This window comes from Phycomyces blakesleeanus, assembly GCF_001638985.1.
Source record: "Phycomyces blakesleeanus NRRL 1555(-) unplaced genomic scaffold PHYBLscaffold_16, whole genome shotgun sequence".
NCBI lineage: Eukaryota > Fungi > Mucoromycota > Mucoromycetes > Mucorales > Phycomycetaceae > Phycomyces > Phycomyces blakesleeanus.
This window is the reverse complement of record NW_017265149.1, coordinates 355,094-374,934: the sequence shown is the minus strand read 5'-3', so window position 1 is coordinate 374,934 and position 19,841 is coordinate 355,094. Positions and strand designations below refer to the sequence as shown.

Here is a 19,841-nt window from a genome sequence, read left to right as displayed (position 1 = left end):
TAATTAATTAGCAGTTCACAGTTCATAGTTCATAGTTAATAATGAATCATGAATAATATTAATACTGATACTGATAATAACACTAATAAAAAGAACGTCTGAACTGCTTTTACCCCATGTTTATAGCATATGTTATAAACACTCACTGGTGATAACAGAGTACAAGTTCAATTCACTCACACATACTTACTACTACTGCTATTACTATTGCTGTTGATTTCCTTTGGTGTTTGATTTTTTTAAAGAAATTGTTTTATTATATAGAATATTGTTTGTACAAGCAAAAAGAGAAAAAGTAAAAAAAAAAAATTGTAATTTTTGGTATAAAATTAACAATCATTTTTTTCTTAAAAAAATCTTTCTTCAAATTTACAGTTATTGACCACATATTGAATAATGCATTGTATACAAAAAAAAAGATCAAATAAAGCAAAGAAAATATAAAAGGATCAAAATTGATATTCATTCTCTTTATAACATATTCTTGTTTTTATCTTCTTTTTTTTTCGATTGGCTTAAAGGACATTGGAGGAATAAAGTCTTGTTATTTACTTGGAGACTAGATTAGGAAAGACAAGGAAGTTAGATATCAATCTATGTAAATGAATAAGAGTATAACTTACCACCAATGACACCGCAGGCCCATCGGTCACCAGCGTTACCAGTGGCCTTGGAGAGCTCGTGGCCACCCTTGCCAAGATCGTCCTCAGCAGCGTGGACAACAATGGTGCGACTAATAGCATAAGACAAATCAAAAGATTAATTATACAGTGCAATGTAATGCAAACCAAAGAAAGAAAAAGAAGACTTGCTTACCCAATGATGGAGTGGGGACCGATAAGCTTGATGTGCTTGTCGGTGATCTTGAAGGTGGCCAAACCGTCCTTGCCGGCGTGGATGTTACCGAGATCACCAACGTGACGCTCCTCATCTTCGGGGGCACCGTGGGTCTTGCCATAGGGGTTGAAGTGAGCACCAGCGGAAGTGCATCCTAATCATACACAGCGAAAGAGAAAGATAAAATGAAATGAGTTAAAATAAAATAAAATAAAATAAAATAAAATAAAAAAGTACATCGGTCAACAGTTACTCCGAATCCGTTTCTTTCCTTCCCCACCACCTCCTTCTTTTATATATATATTTTATTTTATTCTAAATTTCCCCTGCGTACCAAAGAGATTTGATTGCATCACGCGTCAACTATCTCCCACCCTATTTTCCCTCCCCCCCTCCCTTAGTGTTCAACCTCTTTGAACATAATGAAAGACATTCTACTTCTTTATAATATATTTATATTTATATTTATATTTATATTTATATTTATATATATATATAATAGATATACTTGATCAAAAGACCCAATATATATATATATATATATAAAAGGTGGTGTCAAACGTACCGTTGGTGTTGTCACCAAACTCGTGGACGTGGAAACCGTGCTTGCCCTCGGTCAAACCAGAGACAGAGGCCTCAACGGTGGTGGGACCATTCTCGGACTCCTGGGTGAAAGTAACGGTGCCCTTGACGGGGGAATCACCACGAATGACAGCAACAGCCTTGACCATATTGATTGATTTGTTTTTAAGTAATAAAAAAAAGAAGGGGTTAAGAGGTCAACAAGGAGGGGAATAGATGGTCAATTATATATGCATTTTTTTTATTCTGTGACATCATTGGTAGCAACCAAAGTTTGTCAGCACGAATCAGTTCCGTCAATTTTATTATATATATATATATTCATTATTAATTAATTTAAATTCATAATCGTCATTTTGCCTGTGCATTTTATTTTATTTTATTTTTTTGACTTTCTCCCCACCTTCTTTACCCTTTTTTTTTGTTCCCCTATTCATCCACAGTCAATGACAAATAGACACTTTTGTGACTTTGGTTTATTGATATTCACAGCCAATAATATTAATGAGAGCTGTATTTTTATATGACCGACTCATCAAAGATTGATTTGATGAATGGCGAAGAAAAAAAAGAAAATCGAGTTCAAGGCCTTTATTATTATTATTACTACTATTTCTTTTAGTACAAGTAGATCAAGATCATCAAACAGCAATATTTAACCAGACTAACAAGCCATCTTATATTTACTTTTTGATAAACCATTTAGTATACACGACAGATCAATATATATATATATATATATATATAAAATAAAATCAGATTTGTGTACTACAGTAAAACTCGCGTCATTTCCGACGATATTTTCGCCAAAATACTCTTTACACACCCTTCATCTTTATACATATACATTATCTTAAAGCAAAAATGGGCATTTTTACTGTTATATTAATATTAGATCTTTCTTGTTTCTATTTGTGTGGGAGATGATATATTTGAATATATATATTTTTGAAAGCAACTCTTTAAATTAATAAACTAAAGCAATTGTATACCGGGGACCATTCATGCAATAAAAAGGCTATTTTTTTTTGGCTTTTGGTTTTGTGACTCGAGTGTAACAGTTGACAGATCAAATCCATTAATCAATAAGATACAATATAATAGCAAACCAAGATTTTCTAGGACTATTGCTCTTTACATATCTAATTTGAGATAGAAGTATAAGTAATAAAGAGATATGTTTTCAATGTACCTTGAGCTTTAAGATTGACTCTAATTTATCTTTCTGTCTATATCACGCAAAAACTCATATCTATAAATAGAGGCTGTCATTAATTAGAGTTTTATTTGATTATAAGCATACCATATATCAGAGAGAAAGGTAAATATATATATATATTTATTTATATATGTGAATAACAAAATGCATAATTCTCACAATAATTCTGTGACGCTGTCACAAGAATACTTAAAAAAAATAGTTAAAAATATTATTTAAGATTATTAGTAATTTTCCCCCAAAAAAAACAGATCAATACACCAGAGTTTTTTTTTAATTATAGGAGAGTAAGAAGAATACGATCATAGTCTTGGGAAAAATTGATGTATTTCGTTGAATATCTTTTTAAATTTGGAAGCAAGAACATTTGCCTTGTTTCATGCAAGTAGTCTTTATATATATATATATCTAAAATAAAAATAAAACAAGCATAATCTTGTTACAAATTCTGTATATATGAAGCACATTATTCTGGAATGCTCCTTTTGTGCTAGGAAAATTCTCATTTATAGACTTATCTATTTGTGTCAAACAAAGTTCGAGAATCTCGCACTGCAGGAATATTGTATATGATTTATGACTAAAATCAGGAAGTGGCGCTTTGACAGATCAGAGATAGGATCAATTTATTAAACTTATGTGCGTCGACAATCTGACCTTTCTTCTCACACACACACACACACATATATATATATATATATATACTTCTTTTCTAATGACCTTGGTTCTGACTTTCTTTTTCTTATTTTCATCGTTGCTAGGTTACTAGAAGATTTTGCACATCAGAACAGTTAGTTATTATTATTTTTCTTTACTAATTTACTGCTCAAGTTATCTTGTCCAGGCACCATTTAACACAAAACGTTCTGTATACGTAGTACGGCATTTCTTTAATTAGCCCGTAATTCAGTTTCTCATAACAATAATAATAAAAGCAGCTTTAACTCTTCTTGTTTATATATATATATATATTATTTTGGATTTTGTATGCTGAATTCTTTACTTTATTTTGTAGCGCCAAGATTTTCTCCAGATGTCATCTATTTTTAGATACTACAATTGCCTCTCTTTCTCTCTTTATATTTTTTGCGGGATTTTAAAATAGCGATCAGATTTCTTCGTACACGACATTGATTTCTATAATTTTCTTTTTACATGTACAAGTAAAATGCTATTTTCAATGTGTGGATTTTGAGCACATTTTTCCCTGGTATAATTCTAGCTGTTAATGCGCTATACCCGAGATTGAATTTCAATTGAGAAAAGTTATTGAGAGAAACGGATGGCTTAGACCCGGTTTTCTACCAAAACTATCCTTGAGTTCACAACAGCTAAAATAAGAGAATGTCACCACAGTCTGTCATTATAACCATTTATATATTTTGTTTATTTATCATTTGTGGCAATCATAAACCAAATTCTGTACAAGTGTAACTAACTATTTCTGCACTTTTGTTTTTTTCACTGTTGTATAAACCAAGAATTCTATACATCTACTTACATACATACATATAAATCAACATCCTTTATTAAAGAAAGAATAGGCTGCTTTCTTGTATTTAAATAGAATGTTAATGAAGAGAAAATATAAAAAAGAACAGATAAATATTTAGCATATCTAATAAAGCAATTGAACTATATATATATATGTTTGTGTGTGTGTGTGTGTGTATAAATTTTTGTATTTTGGTTGTAATATTGGTTACGGAGAATATTAAAGAAGTAACAAGTAAGGATCATTAAAAGAATACACCTTTTCTTGATTGATTCTGTTATTTTTTATTGTCATATTTTGTGATTTCCTATTAGCCTCAAGCTGCATTCTGAATCCCGATATCTAACTTTGAGCGTATGGAATTTTGGGGGTTTTTTTTTCTTGACTATATTAGTGTAAATGGTTGCCAAGGGCATCAGCAAAAACATATATAGAGATAGAGAAAATGAGATGGGTTATTATAATTGTTTTATAGTACATGTATACATATTCTTGGCAATTATATTATAGAATCCACGGCACACATACATACATTAATACATCAAAAGTATATAATATATTTATATAAAGACCTTTTGTGTTTCCAAAGAAGTTTAAAAATAGTATGCTCGCTTATCATTTAATTGGCTTGTGTATAAATGCTATAATTCAAAATACAGAGTACAAGCCAAATCAAATCAAGAAAAAGAACGGGTAGAATCAGTCAATAACTAAAGTAAGAAATAACCTATACAAAAGAGAACTTGGTTCCCCTCTTTTCTTCTTCTTCTTCTTCTTCTTTTCTCTCTTTTTATATTCTTTTTAATATCTCCATTCATAAATCAATTCAATGTTTGGTCGCGATAATCCAAATAATCAAGATAATCCAAATAGGTCTCAGGCATCCCCTGCGCTTGCTGCACAAGCCGTAAACCCTAATAATTCACCTCACGTCCAATTTGCAGCAAACTCACCAACAGTCATGCCATCACAATACCCCAGCCCCAGCCCATCTGTCAATCATCACGGATTCCAGACACCTTTTTCTGCCAGCGAGAGCTCGAGTCCAAGTCAAAACAGGATCGGATCACCGGTTCCTGAATCTCGACCAAGCGAAAAGACTCCACAGGATAGTCAGACAGCACTACTCCTGGACAATGGCAATGGAATCGACGGTGGCAATGAGCTTCACAAACGCAGTGTAGGACAACCAGACTCGATTGCAATGAACAACATGCCTCGCGCGGATGGATTTTCTCGCTTAGACTCAAATCAGTCACCACAGCCACATCAATATCAGCAACACCAACACCAACAACAATATCCATACCAATATTCTCAATATCAATATCCACCACCACCACCTCAAGGAAATGGCCCTTACATACACCCTCAGCAACTGGCCCGACCTTTACCCCACGGTTACAATCGCAGCGTGTGGCTGAGACTATTGATCGGTCCAGTCAGAAAACCTTGGTTCAGTTGGCTCTCGGCTCTGGCAATGTTGGGAGCTTTGATTTATGAATTTGTACGAAACTATCAATTGACTTCGAGTGTAATCGAAACAAGCCCTTTTAACCCAATGATTGGACCTAGCTCAACAGTAAGACTTTTATTATTATTTGATCTGTTCAAAAGAAAGTTAAAAAAATAATAATATATATATAGAGAGAGAGATCTTGTACACACATACTTATTGATACACCTTTTGAATTGACTTGATTTATGAATTGATCATTTTTTTTAACTTATTATTTTACTATCGTAATCTAGGTGTTAATCAATGTGGGCGCTAGATTTACACCTTGTATGAGAGCCCTTCCAGCTTATACGGCTAGTACTGTGTTTGGTGGTTGCTATCAATCGACAGACGCCACATGTACTTTAGAGGAGCTTTGTGGCTTTGGTGGATTTGAGAGTGGCATTCCTGATCAGTCTTTCCGCTTTGTATTACCAATCTTTCTCCATGCGGGTATCGTCCATTTTTTGATGAATATGCTCACTCATCTTCGCCTGGGTATCGATATCGAACGTGAGATTGGTCTTCCTCGATATGTTCTTCTCTACATGGGTTCTGGTATCTGGGGATTTGTATTGAGTGCTATGCTCAGTCAAGGCAAATCAGGTAAAGAAAAAGAAAGAGAAATAGGTTTCAAGTTTACTAAATAAACATATATATTTGTATGTGTACTCTTTCTTTCTTTCTTTCTTTCTTTTTTTTTTATATAAAAAAAATTGTAGCTTCCATGGGATGCTCGGGTGCCCTGTTTGGATTGATCGGGTACACACTTGTGGACATCATCATCAACTGGAAGACAAACCCAGACATCTGCCGTGAACTTTCGACCCTTTTTGTCTCGATTATCGTGTCCCTTGTTTTGGGCCTATTACCCGGCTTGGACAACTTTGCCCACATTGGTGGATTTGCGGTCGGTATTATGATGGGTATTCTGCTGGTGTCTATCAGAAGAAAAGCATCGACAACCACAAAGGGTGTACGATGGGTACTTCGTGGCATTGCAGCTGCACTACTGGTAGTGATGTTTGTAGTAACCATTCGTCAGTTCTATGCCTCTGCAGACCCAAGTCAGGTAAAGAAATATATATATATATATATATATTCTAGTTAAGGTTTCTTTAAGCTAACCCGAGTTAAATTATGTATAATTTTATTTTATTTTATTTTATTTTATTTTGTACATTAGATCTGTCCAAACTGCAAATACCTTTCATGTCTTCCTGTCAGAGACTGGTGCGATTCATCTTGATTATTATTTTTTAAAGCACCAAACCGAACCGCACAGCACAACATAGCACAACACAACAAAGCAAAGAAGTGTACGTTATTTCTTTGTACACAGAAAACTTTGTAAAAACACATACATAATCAACTTGTATATTAAGAAGCACTCTAAACACATATTAAGTTTGTAACTCTAAGAATTCAACTTCTCTACAAGATCTATAATAATCATAATCATAATCATAATATATACATATCTGGCTGGCACCTTATTTAATTAAATTTACCAACATCAAAAGACTTTATATTTTGCCTCTTAAACTTTGGCTAGTAAAAATTAAAAAGAAGACGTTATATATATATATATGATAAAATGATTCGCCCAAACTTATTAAAGATTTCTTTTTAAATAATATAATATACATCTGTCTGAATTTTTCTTTATTACTTGAAACCCCCCCTTTCCCCTCGTTTGAATTGATCTATTTACTTCTTTCTTTTTTTTTTGAGCCAAACAATGTGAATATTGATTCAATTTTCGCTGTGTCTTTATTATTATTGGCTTATACCTACATCCGGGCAGACTTAGTTTCTATGTGTATATATGAAGGCCTATACTAGAGTGAAGCTGATGTATACACACCTGTAACATGAACAATTTTAGATTAGTGGTTGTCATAAAATATAGCGATTATCGTTATCAACTATAGTAAAGATAAATTTAAATGCTCAAAGTTATAATGCCTATATAGATAAATGAGGCCTCAGGTCAAAACTTTTACATCATTCTCTAATTATAAGAGGCACATTCTTATCACTGGTCTCTCTATATAGACATAACTATTTGAATAGAAGAGTATTAAATTAATACCTTACCTAAGGACGAAAAGTTCAGGGCCTTTATCTGCCTCTGCATACTGGCTTGACACATTGGATCTATAGACAAAAAATATGTTGAGTGATGGAATGAATGAATGAATACGATAAAGAAATTCTTGCTCTAGTTTGCGCACAACACAAACCGAGTTGGGAGCAGCAGCCTGGGAAAGAAGGTAGAGTAAGATAGAATCAAAGCAAAAGAAAAAAGAAAGGTAAAGATGTATTTATATATATAGAGAGAGAGACTATATAATTAATTAATTAATTAATTAATTGAAAAGAAAGTGTAAAAACAGGCGATAATAACGATGATGATGATAGTTCCTGTGTCACTATAAATCTTATTTTTAGTACATATTTTAGAATAAACTCTTTCCTTGTTTTATATAAATAATTTCAAGAAAAGTTTAATAGGAAAACTATCAAAAGCACATTATTAAAGACATTGGTATATACATCTTATCTAGCTGGCACACATACGAAACTAGGACCGAATATTACTTCCAATAAAAACGCAAATAATCTACCAATCCTTGTTAGCTGGTTTTTCTTTATGCGGTATAAATACATGGTTACTTATTACTACTGCGACTATTGTTATTATTGATTGATATTGAGTTCTCTATTGTCTTTAGATTTGTCATTTGATGAGCACAACCTTATACAGTATTTTACGCTTCAAGGTGAACAGACCATTATTCAATATTTATTTGACTATATTAAATATCCTTTTTTTTTTTAAAAAAAAAAAAAAAAGAAGCAAAAAGAAATCTGTTGTCAAGGACACGGTAACATACTTTTGATGAGTTTAAATAGGTGATGCAATCTTGATGATGAATACTTTTTGGCTCAAGAAAGCTGTAGAAATATTGAGACTATCATGTATGCCTCTTCTTTTATTTTATTCTATTTATTTTTTGTGGTATTTATAATTAAAGTGCAGGGTCATGCTAGATTTCTCGATCTAAAGATTTAAAAATATGAGCTCATCTGCTGCAGCGAAACAGTTGGGTATTCTACATTCAAACTGCTCAAATATGGGCTAAGCAATACAGCATGTGCCTGGATAGTCTTTTTTTTTGTGTCAATGCTTTTAAGCATGTTTGTCGTGAATGCTTCTTGAGAAAAGATCATAAAGCTACCATTATCAACTTTATTGATTATGATCCTTCTACTACTACTACTGTTGTTGAAGTGCCCGAACACTTGTCAACGCAACCCAGTCATCTTAAATTTTCGCGTAACACGAGTTATAATTTCATGAAAAGCAAATCCAATAATTCGTTAAAGAAGGCTGACTTCCATTCTATCGAAAGAAAACAGTCCAGTAAAGATTGAGGAGCGATACGATTGGGTTCTTAAATAATAATAAAATTACAGACATGAACTTCCTGACAAAGTGTATGTTTCTTGGCGAATTTTGATATTAACATTAAACGCTCCAGAGTTTGGTACAGAAAAATAAAATAGGTACGCCTAACATTGTTACCAGGCCTATTATGAGAGAAAACATGACATCTACCTTGGGCACTATTTCTGTGGCAGTTTTGAGTGGAAATCACTTGTCGTTGTTGTTGTTTTTTTCGAGACAGACAGCAATTACACTAGTTTTGACTGTTTTAATGGTGCTTTACGGCAGTCAAACTTGTAAATGATGTTGGTACGCATAGGTTCTACTCGATCAATGTCATTTTGCTTGATTGCCTTGTTATTTCTACAGAAGAGGTAGCAATAACATTGAGTTTGGCCATCGATTTATTGGTTTTTATATATTTTTAACCACCTGATAAATTTACAGGCATTGTCTCTGATTAAAAGGTCTGAATTAGTCAGGTAAATGGGTGAAACGAACACTTTTTTTTATAAAGGTCATTGTCATGTAGGTTATACACAATTCTCTCCGACAGCTCAATGAGCTTTTGTTGGTTTTCTTTTGGTAAAGACTTTTTGTAATAACCAATCGTTATCCGATCCGTTGATCGTCGTATTGCTTTACGGAAAGACTTGCGATCAATTTTTTTTTAAAGAAAAGTTTGATTTTCTATTCCCCACCAAAAAATAAGATAAAATAAAATCAATCGTTTATCCAATTATCCAAGCTAACCAACTTACCCACAAACTCTGACTTCACCACTCATACTTTTCTGGCTTTGATAACTTTATGTTCTTGGCGCATAGAATCGCATTGCCCAAAGGTCCCATGATTATTAATTCATTTGATTATTTGGTTAGAGATGTCTACCTCGGGTAACGGTGCCATTAAAAGTGCACAATACTCTAGGCCTCACAAATCATAGCATTTATTCTTTAAAAGATTAATGTCCAAAGTATATATACTGATGTTGTCAATATTAGCAAGGTGCTTTAAAGTCTGCTGTTGTCAACAATAAAATATCTAAATTAATAATAATAATAAATCACCTATGGTAGTCTTGGGCGATAAGTTTTCTTATTACCACTAACAGACTTGTAGCTCGTGTTGCCTGTTGTTCCTTTCTTTTGGTAATAGATACAATATATGAAAGAAGGAAAGAAGAAGATATCACACGGATTGGAAGACTACTAGATTCTGTCATAGGAATTGATAAATACTTATAATCTTCCAATAGTTTCAGCTTTATTTATTTTTATTATTATTTTCATTGTTCTTGTTATATATTCACTGCCCAACGATGTTTTGGAAATATATAGTTGGCTATTTTGAAACGAACATTATGTATAGTATTCATCCTCTTATAAAAACTAATTTTGCAAGATAGACAGTCTTAATACGTCTTCTCTAACGAGCTCATAATTATTTTGACATTAGTTAGCATACATATATATGTTGCGCTTTAAGATCCAAAAAATAAAAAAAAATAAAAAATTAATAACTTATGAGACAAGTGCCTGTGACTGCTATCGTCTGGTAGGCTTCTTAATTCTACTCAAAAGTTTAATGCGTAAAGAAGTTGAATTGAAACTTTCAAGGGGATAATATGAATAAAGAGAGATATAGACAGAAGGAGGGAACCATTAGGGAGAATGAGTTAAAGGTATATATATATATAAAAGACGTGGATTTTAAGGGGTGAAGTGAAGATAGAGAAGGGATAAAGAAGGGAGAAGAGAAGAGAAAGGAAGGGGGGTTTCATCATTTCTCTCAACACTTTTTTTTGTGTTTAATAGTAACTGAGATTTAATAATTGACCAATAATATCCAATAAGAAAAACCTTGAAAAAAAAAAGAAGAACGGAAACCCCTCTCTTACACATTTATATAAATTTATATATACTTTCGTTATACTTGGCACTGTAAATGGAAAGTAGCAGAGACATCAGGCAAGAGTAATAGCTGTAATTATCACTATCACTATCATTCATATTAAAATCTAAAGAAATAAACTCTTACTTTTATAATATGCTTGTATCTATATATTTGAAATCAATGTCAGCCAACGTTCACTCACCTATAAATATTTATATATATATCTTTCTCAAGGTTAAAGAAAAAAGATTATTGTGAAACCCCCCTTAATGTTATAAATACATATATAATCTGTTTATATTATATGTGTGTGAGGGTGTGAGTAAGTGTTTATAGTTTATAACCAATTATATAAAAAAAAGAAAAAAGAAAGAGAAAAGACAGCTTTTGAAACCCCCCTTTACAATGCCTTTATATATAAATGTATAGATATATCTATATATCTAATATATGGTTATATATGTATAAATACGGGAGATAAGCTAAGCTACCTATGTGTATTGTACCCAATAAGAAAAGAAAATAGAAATAAAACCATCATGAAAAATACAGATTAAATACACACTCTGGCATTAAGTTAATTACAATCTAATCTAATTTAAATTTATAGATTTATTATTTATTCGTATATATAAATAAAATCAAATCAAATCAAATCAAATGAATATTGCAAATTTGTTTCAAAATGTTTATTTATTTATATATGTATTATATATTTCCATTATAAATTTAAATACCAGAAAGAGAGAGAGAAAGAAAGAAAGAAAATAAAAAATTAAAAAAATAAAAAAATAAAAAATTAATATTTCTTTCAGTTTTTTTTTTTTAATTTTTATTTTCTTTTTTTTCTTTTTCTTTTTCTTTTTTTTTTTTTTTTTTTAAATTTCTACATTTTTTTTTTATTCTCACTACATATATATATATATATATACACGCACAAAAAATGAGCACTCAAACTAGTATGTATATATATATTTCTCTTAGCTATATGTTACTCTGTCAAGAAGTCTATGCCTACAACACTTCTTTACCTATCTATATATCGTTTTTCTTTATTTTCATGATTTTCTTTGGCTGTATAGAATAAGAAAATAAAGATATAATAAATCAGCGCCTTATTTATATGTTTGTTATCATAATATAGGAGTATATTCGGATAACATCAAACGCAGATCAATTAAGCACTGGAATAAAGACAGCGTAAATGGCGGTCCAACTTCTATAGAAATCCTGGTCACCTGGCTTTGTAAAGAGGGAAACTATGGAAGATGGAGAGGAGGTGAAGCTCAGGGAATATCCAAAGAATCCCTGTGCTCAGAAATTAAAGCCAAGATGACTGAGAATGGAATCACCCACCGTCTTAACAGTGATATCAGAGCAAAAATACAACACCTGCAGGAAAAGTACCGTGATGTTCTCCAGTTCCTCAACACCACAGGCCAGGGTCTTATTGAAGGCATGAAGGCTAACGGTGTCTCAGAAGAAGATATCAATGCAATAATGAAAGGTTTGTTGAATAGCTATATACACTTTACTTTGTTTGCTTGTTTGTTTGTTTGTTTGTTTGTATGTATTTTATACTACATGTGGAAACACGCACACACTTTTATATATATGTATTTAAATATGTATGTGTGTATGTGGGCATATAAACAATCATTTGAAAATATTAATATTAATAATAATTCTTCCCCTCTTACTCACTTACTCACTCACTCAAAACAGGCAAAGTAAACTCCAAGTTTTCGTACTTTCATCGCCTTGAACCAGTCATGAGCGATCAAACACCAATTTCATCGGACGATTCCACCTCTTCCCAAGGCGAAAGAAACGTCGAAAACTCTATATCTCGTGGAGGAACTGCAGAGACCGAAAACAGCGAGGATGAAGAAGAAGATGAAGATGAAGACGAGGAAGATAGACAACTGAGAAATGAAGCCAGGATTGGAACTGGAACTGGAACTGGAGCTGGAACTGGAAGAGAGGCAGACGCAGAAGTAGAAACAGAAGCATACGATGATGAAGAAGACGACGATGAAGACGACGACGACGATGAAGAGGAAGAAGTCAATGGAAACAACGGAGGAACACAGTTAAAGGTGCCTCCAAAGAGACAGCAATCACAGCCACCACAAGCACAACCGCAACAAGCACAGCAGCCACAGCAAGATCGTTCTGCTGTACCTCCTATTAGAAATGATCGACCCAGCAAGAGAGTCCGCAGAAATGTTGATACCAGCATTTCCGAGATCCTGAAAAAGTCCGCGGAAATGGATAAAACAAGAAACATTCAATTCGAAAGACATTTTGCTGCAGAAGAGGCATTTAGACGCGAACAGTTGAGGATCCAGGAAAGGCAGCTAGCCTTGGAGGAAAAAAGGGCGATTAGTGAGCAAGCTCAGGCTCAAGTAAACTATGCCGAGATGCTGAAGGACTTGGGGTTGTCCAACGAAAACATCTTGAAAAAAATTAAGGAAATGTTCAAATAAATAAATAAACAAACATATAAAATACATACATATATTTGTGAGTAGAGTGAATGGCTGTAGATTATGAGAAAAAAGAAGTGTTATAATATACTATAGCTATCATAATAAAGGGTTGCAAATTACACCACTTTGGCATGTATTGATAATAATGATTTGAATATCCCTTTGAGTACCAATATATCAAATTTGAGCACACATATTTGTGGGTCTATAATTGGACAGCTCATTTTTTTGTTTTTTTCTTTGTTTTGAAGGAAACAACTGAATCCCCCAAAACATATCAATATATATATATATATAAAGTGATAATTATCATTATCATTATTACTCTTATTAATATCATGATTTATATGCTCACCATAATAAACATTGCAGATTCTAAAGAAATAGACTACTCAATGTGACTTACAGACGCACAATCACCATGCATTCTCACACTCTAAAGCAATTGACAACATTTGAATGATTCCATCAATCTGCTATCTAGTTTAGATTTATTTTGGAAGTTGGGAATGCTCATAATCTCTATGAATCGAATCAATAATAACAATAATAATCGATAGCAGCAAAAGCAACAGTAACAGAGACAGTAATAGTAATAGTAGTAATGAGTCTTTCTTGGTCTCTCTTCTTTTTTTTTGGGTTGTGAATATTGGAGTCTATCGTTGCCCAGTTTATTTAAGAGCCGTTTCGTTTCTTACTGGAGGAGGGAAGGTTTCATGGATTGGATGGAGGGACTTAGGAATTAAGATCTTCTAGTTTCACTGCTGTCACTGTTGTCACTGCTGTATCTGCTGTATGTGCTATATCTGTTGTGTTTGGTGTATTTGCTGTCTCTATTATCTGTGTTGTTTGTGTAGTCTGTATTGTCTCCATCTCGTTTTCTTTATCTTTATTTGATACTGTGTTATGTAGCTTTGGTGCTCTCTTTTTGCAGGGCTTGCGTCTCTTTGTTCTGGTGGTCAGATATCTTTGTTCTTCCACGGCAGCATACATGGCAACCTCAGGCATGTCACGGATTATATTTGACGGCACACAAGATTTGCCAAGGAGTAGACGTTCAATCATTCTTTCAAGAATTCGATCCTTGAGAGATCTCAGTACAGCCTGTCTATCACTTGTCTTTGGCATGATTTTCTACCCTTTCCTTCTTAAATAAAATAAAGTAAAGTAAAGTAAAGTAAAGTAAAGTAAAATACGTGTGCAATTTAGGGAGAGAGAAAGGGAAAGAGAAATCAAACAAATGCAAAAAAAAAGTATAAATAATATCTGCTGTACAAAGATTTCTGTTTTTGCCCTTTTTTTTGGGTTTATAAAATATTACTTTCCGAATCAATTTCAACCAATAATATACATTTATTCGCCTATTTTATTTTATTTATTTATTTATTTACCTGTTCAAAGCATTAACAATAACAACCAACAAAGCGTATATAAATTTATAATCATAGCAAAATTAAAATCTTGAAAACAGACAAACAAATAAATAAATAAAGAGGTGTTGAAACCCCCCATTTTCTCTGAGTGTCCTTAATAAACTGATAGGAAGTTTGGATTGCGATTGTAATTTATCAATTTTTTTTAAGGAGCTTAGATAAAAGTTGTCAAGACAATTTGAAAAAATATATATATTACAAAAAAAAAAAAACCAAATTATATGTCTCTGTGTTGACCAAGATTTAGTTTTTACCCACGGTTTAGCTCTGGCCAGACAATATATTTCGTGGTTGTTGTTGTTGTACTGCTTGTTGCATCTGATACCACCAGACCAACCAAATCCTTGACATTCGCCAGGTGGACTACCTTCGGCTTCATTTGTCAATTTTTTGCCACCGGCACACCATTGTATTCTTCAACAGAATAAACCTGCACTAAGGCAAGTGGCCATCTTTTTCCAGAATTCTCATGCTCAAAAAAGAGAACAACCTTACCAAAAAAATCCTTTATGATAGGAGTATACCTCCGACGTACATTACGAAACAGGTCAACCTGGACCTGAAGACGAACGTGATGGGCCTTTCTTAACGGGGTTTGGGCGAACGAAGAGTCAATCACACAGCCATTAATAAAAGCTTTGCGGCTTGTTGTCATGACTGGTTCAATCCTGCTACATCCAACCCCCTTTGATTCACAGAAAGCTTGAATCAGAATCGGAAGGCAAGAAATGCCTTTGAAACTTTCATCAATCAATCTACGTCTCAAAGGCCCCCAGTACTCAATGTCTGATTCGGCACCATCACGCTCGCCCTCCTCCGTCATCGGCCAACCAGCAGACACATCATCATACTCCAACGCAGTAGCTCTGTTGGCTTCTTCCCCAGAATCTTTCAAGTCTACACGGCGTGTCCGAGCTAAACGAACCATAATGTTGCCAGCATTAACACCAATAGCAGAGTTACTCTTTATTGAACAAGAGTACTCGCCAATGGCACGCTCTAGTGATCTGGCACTATATGCTCTTGGGGGGCCGTACGCGTCTACCATTTCTGGATAGTGCTTCAGCAAGTGCTGGTTAATTGTAAACACTGGCAACTCAACCAAATCTTTTACATAGAGATTTTCAAGGTATGTGTTCCATGAAACAAGTTTTCTAAGAGGAAAAAATAGAATAAGTCTCAGAGAAAGATAAACATTGACTAGCGTTAACAATACCTTTTTAAAGAGGTGTGCTCCTCTGTTGATAACTCCCAGTTCATGAGTAGGTTACATGCCTGAACCAAGTCAAAGTAACGCGCTGCAGGCAGTTGTATCTCCAATACGCTCTGCCACCAGCGTAGGAACGACGAACAGAAGAAAGTCTGCCCAGTCGACGGCCTTGAACGACCCCGGGTTTTTGTATACATCCCTCCAATCGCCATGGAATGATGTAGGGATGGTATTTCTTGTTTTGTACATTGCTGTACCGATCTCCTTCCGAACACCAGAAGAAAGAGCAAAACAATGGTCTGTTCCGTAGGTACCAGAAACCAAACCCCAGACCTGCTTGCTTATTCCATGGCAAAGCCCATACATCTCATCAAGGGCAAAAAAAAGAACGGGCCAGAAAACGATTTCATCGAGGCTAATGGTGACTGACTATTGGATTTTTTTCTTTTTATTGCTTCCATCGCTTGCCAAGTTGTAGTTCCTGAAACTCTCTAGTGAACGCATCGGTGTTTTTCTTTAGGCAACATACGGAAGTACTGACTATGCCCCAGGAAATCGGAAAGCTCATCAATGGACAAGATGGCAAATGTCATTTTTGCCCGAGAGAATGTGACTGCTCATCCAAGATATCCGACTTATTACATTTGGAGTATTTTTTCTTTGTGGTGGCGGTGGCGGTGGCAGAGGAAGGAAGGAAGGAATGTACTGTCAAAATTGTGGCCAATTCTTTCATTATATTTGCAGAGGGTGTTGGTGATCCTCCTTATGTCACTATAGCCGGGAGTGGGGGGGGACAAGGTAACTTGAAGAGCATCCATAAGGTGGCTTATATATAAAGCGTTGTACTTTTTACTATTAATATTATCAATATAGTATAAATGATAGTTAGTATGATAGATTCGCAAATGTAAAGTTTTATTTCAGTTATGTATTTACTGCTTACCATGAGGTTTGTGATTGTTAGCTAATGTCATTGATCTTGTACAATAAGACATCAGATCTTGTTTTACTGGTCATCAAGTCTTTTTTTTTTCTTGCTTTGTTGTTGTTGTTGTTTTTATATTTTGAAAATTGTAAGAGAAAGAGAAAATTTTCGGACGATTTTTAATTTTAAAAAAAATCTGCTTAGCGATATGTGTTTTTATATATATAATATATCTACAGCTTGACATGACATCATATTTTGGTCTGGATTATATTGCTCATTGAGCTTTTATAAACTGCGAATAGAAATAGAGAAGAAGAAGAAGATAGATAGATATATCAAAGTAATCCAATCATATTCATTTAAAATCATATATATTATTATTTCCATGCATGAAAATACTTTTACACAGGATTCATGTCTTTAGTACGTTATTATTACTGATCATCAATGCCATCAGTATCTACATTATTTCATATATCCTAATTCAGGTACAAATAGACATGATCTCCATAGCAACAGAAACCCGAGTGACCCTTTTTTTTATTTATTTTTAAACTCTTGGTAACCGAGTTTTAATTAACTTCAAATAAAAGCTCAATTTATCCTCAACAGATGTATAAATATAAATATTTCATTTGAAATAAAAAAAGTAAAAAGAATGGAAGAAGTGCGTTCAATGATCTTCTTGAATAAAAAGGTCTCATAGATTAAAGGTGTATATATATATATGTATATATTACACATTATTTCTTTTTATTCCTGGGGCTTTTTTTGGGTTGCCTAGTAACCAATAGCCACCAAAACCATCTACCATAATATTGTTGCCGTTTTTTTTTTTCAATTACTCAACATGTAGCAATTATACCTTGTTTTTTTTTGCTGTTGTTTGTTTTGTAAGATATCGCATACCATAAAATTTAGGAAATGTATTAAGAGAAAGAAAAATAAAAATAAAATATAGGAAATAATAATAAATAAGTAAAGCACAATTTCGCCAGGTATCTTCTCAATCTCATCAATACAACAAGACGTTTTGATACACTAGAAAGTGTAAATAGAAAGGGAAATAAATAAATAAATAGAAAATAAAAGGAAATTGTAAAAAGTGATATGATATATATGTGAATTGTGTGAGGGTTGGTGTGGGAAGTAAGGTTTGGTTGGGTTTAAAGTTAAAGGCGAGGATATTCAAAAAGAAAGAAAGGAAATGAAAGAAAAATGGTATAAAAATGAGTTCATATATATATAAACGTCAAGGTATCTCTCCTAAAATATAGGCTTTCTTCAAATCATCTTTCGCATTTTTCTTTCTGTTTCTGTTTCTTCTTTTTCTTCTTCTCTTAGATAAATAAATAAATAAAAAAGAATAATGGTAGAGGATGTTTGTTTAATAGCCACTGATGACTTCTTGAAGGGCATTGATAATGGTGGTAGCACCTTTTCTGTTGTCAGCAAAGATCTGGAAAGAACCTTCATTTCGAGTGAACAGCACAAATGCATTGGGCACATATGTATCGTGCTCTTCATCGGTTGCACACAAGCGTGTCACTGACTGAAGATCAATGGTGGTAATGGGGGATTTTTGCTACATAAACAAATTTTGGGTTATTATAGTAATTGTTTTATAAGCCTTGAATTGAATTGAAAAAAAAAGAAAAGAAAAGAAAAGAAAAGAATTAAACTTACCAGTTCATCACTGTACAGCAAAAGGTTGCTTCCTCTGATAATAAAGTAACGGCGTCTCCAGAACTATACAAAAAATATATATACGAATATGAATAAATACAAACCGGTTCCCATAGAGCCAAAATAGCCACCGTATTTTTTTTATTTTTTATTTTTTATTTTATGTCATCTACCCCCCTTTTACTCCTTTTCATCTTTTTTAAAGAATTTACAGACGAGCTGGTTGTACAAGTCTAAATATAAAATACATAAATTGAAACTTACTGGGCTATTGCTGGGTTGAACAGAAGCAAAACCAGAAAGTACAATCTATAGAGAGAAAAAAGAGGGGAGAGGTCAATCAGTTTATTTTATACATTTATATATTCAGCTTTTTTTTTGTAAAAAAAAAAGGATCATTTCGGACAGACTTGATCCGACTAAACCAGATACACATTTAAAAGAAACAAAAAGAAAAAGTCTACTAATCCAATAATCTTTACTACCCCCCTCACTACCCTCCTCCTTTTTTCTTATATATATATTTCATCTTCCTCTTCTAGCTCTACCTCTTCTTCTTTAATGAAGACGACAATGTTAATAGTAAAGAATGAAAAAAAAATCACACACTCACATCCTTGTTTCTCTCTGTCTCGGCCTTCTTGCGTTGAGAAGCCTGCTTCTTCAAAAGCTCGATATTTTCACGCTCAGCAATCTTACGCCTTTCTTCTTCTTCTTTGGCAGCCACAAGACGAGCCTTTTGTTCTCTTTCTGCCTGCAACTTAGCCTCAGCCTTGGCTTTGGTAGCAGCAATAGCGGCTGCTGCAGCCGCAGCTTCAGCTTGAGCTAGAATCTCCTGTTCCTCGAGTCTCTTTTTTTCTTCCGCTGCAGCACGCTCCTGCTTAGCCCTTTGCTGCTGTTGAAATTTCTGCTGTTCTGCCAATTGCTGTTGCTGCTGTTCCTCGGCCAGTTTTTGTTGCTGCTGCTGTTGTTCAGCCAGTCTCTGCTGCTGCTGAATTTGCTGCTGTTCGGCTAATCTCTGCTGCTGTTGTTGCTGCTGCTGTTCAGCCAATATCTGTTGTTGCTGCTGTTCAGCTAATCTTTGTTGCTGCTGGAGCTGTTGCTGTTCGGC

At 33.7% G+C, this 19,841-nt stretch overlaps 4 protein-coding genes across 4 annotated transcripts; 1 reads left to right on the top strand and 3 right to left on the bottom strand.

The window, feature by feature from the left end:
- Positions 1 to 229: 229 nt before the first annotated feature.
- Positions 230 to 1,607, bottom strand: PHYBLDRAFT_31745 (hypothetical protein). Its single transcript, XM_018439980.1, has 4 exons — positions 1,403 to 1,607; positions 817 to 991; positions 624 to 733; positions 230 to 559 (listed from the first exon to the last, which is right to left on the bottom strand). The coding sequence occupies exons 1-4, from the start codon at positions 1,566 to 1,568 to the stop codon at positions 549 to 551; spliced, it is 462 nt and encodes a 153-aa protein (XP_018289243.1). The 5' UTR covers positions 1,569 to 1,607; the 3' UTR covers positions 230 to 548.
- A 3,337-nt stretch (positions 1,608 to 4,944) lies between these two features.
- Positions 4,945 to 7,024, top strand: PHYBLDRAFT_134785 (hypothetical protein). The gene is made up of 4 exons (XM_018429673.1): positions 4,945 to 5,715; positions 5,886 to 6,237; positions 6,354 to 6,703; positions 6,818 to 7,024. Exons 1-4 carry the CDS (start codon positions 4,963 to 4,965, stop codon positions 6,878 to 6,880), a joined length of 1,518 nt encoding a protein of 505 aa, XP_018289242.1. The 5' UTR covers positions 4,945 to 4,962; the 3' UTR covers positions 6,881 to 7,024.
- A 6,905-nt stretch (positions 7,025 to 13,929) lies between these two features.
- On the bottom strand, positions 13,930 to 14,714 carry PHYBLDRAFT_78464 (hypothetical protein). Its single transcript, XM_018443368.1, has one exon. The coding sequence runs from the start codon at positions 14,599 to 14,601 to the stop codon at positions 14,209 to 14,211; it is 393 nt and encodes a 130-aa protein (XP_018289241.1). The 5' UTR covers positions 14,602 to 14,714; the 3' UTR covers positions 13,930 to 14,208.
- A 574-nt stretch (positions 14,715 to 15,288) lies between these two features.
- On the bottom strand, positions 15,289 to 16,482 carry PHYBLDRAFT_170577 (hypothetical protein; the record flags this gene model as incomplete). The annotated part of the gene is made up of 2 exons (XM_018436380.1): positions 15,289 to 16,060; positions 16,202 to 16,482. The coding sequence occupies 2 exons, from the start codon at positions 16,480 to 16,482 to the stop codon at positions 15,289 to 15,291; spliced, it is 1,053 nt and encodes a 350-aa protein (XP_018289240.1).
- Between the last annotated feature and the right edge of the window lie 3,359 nt (positions 16,483 to 19,841).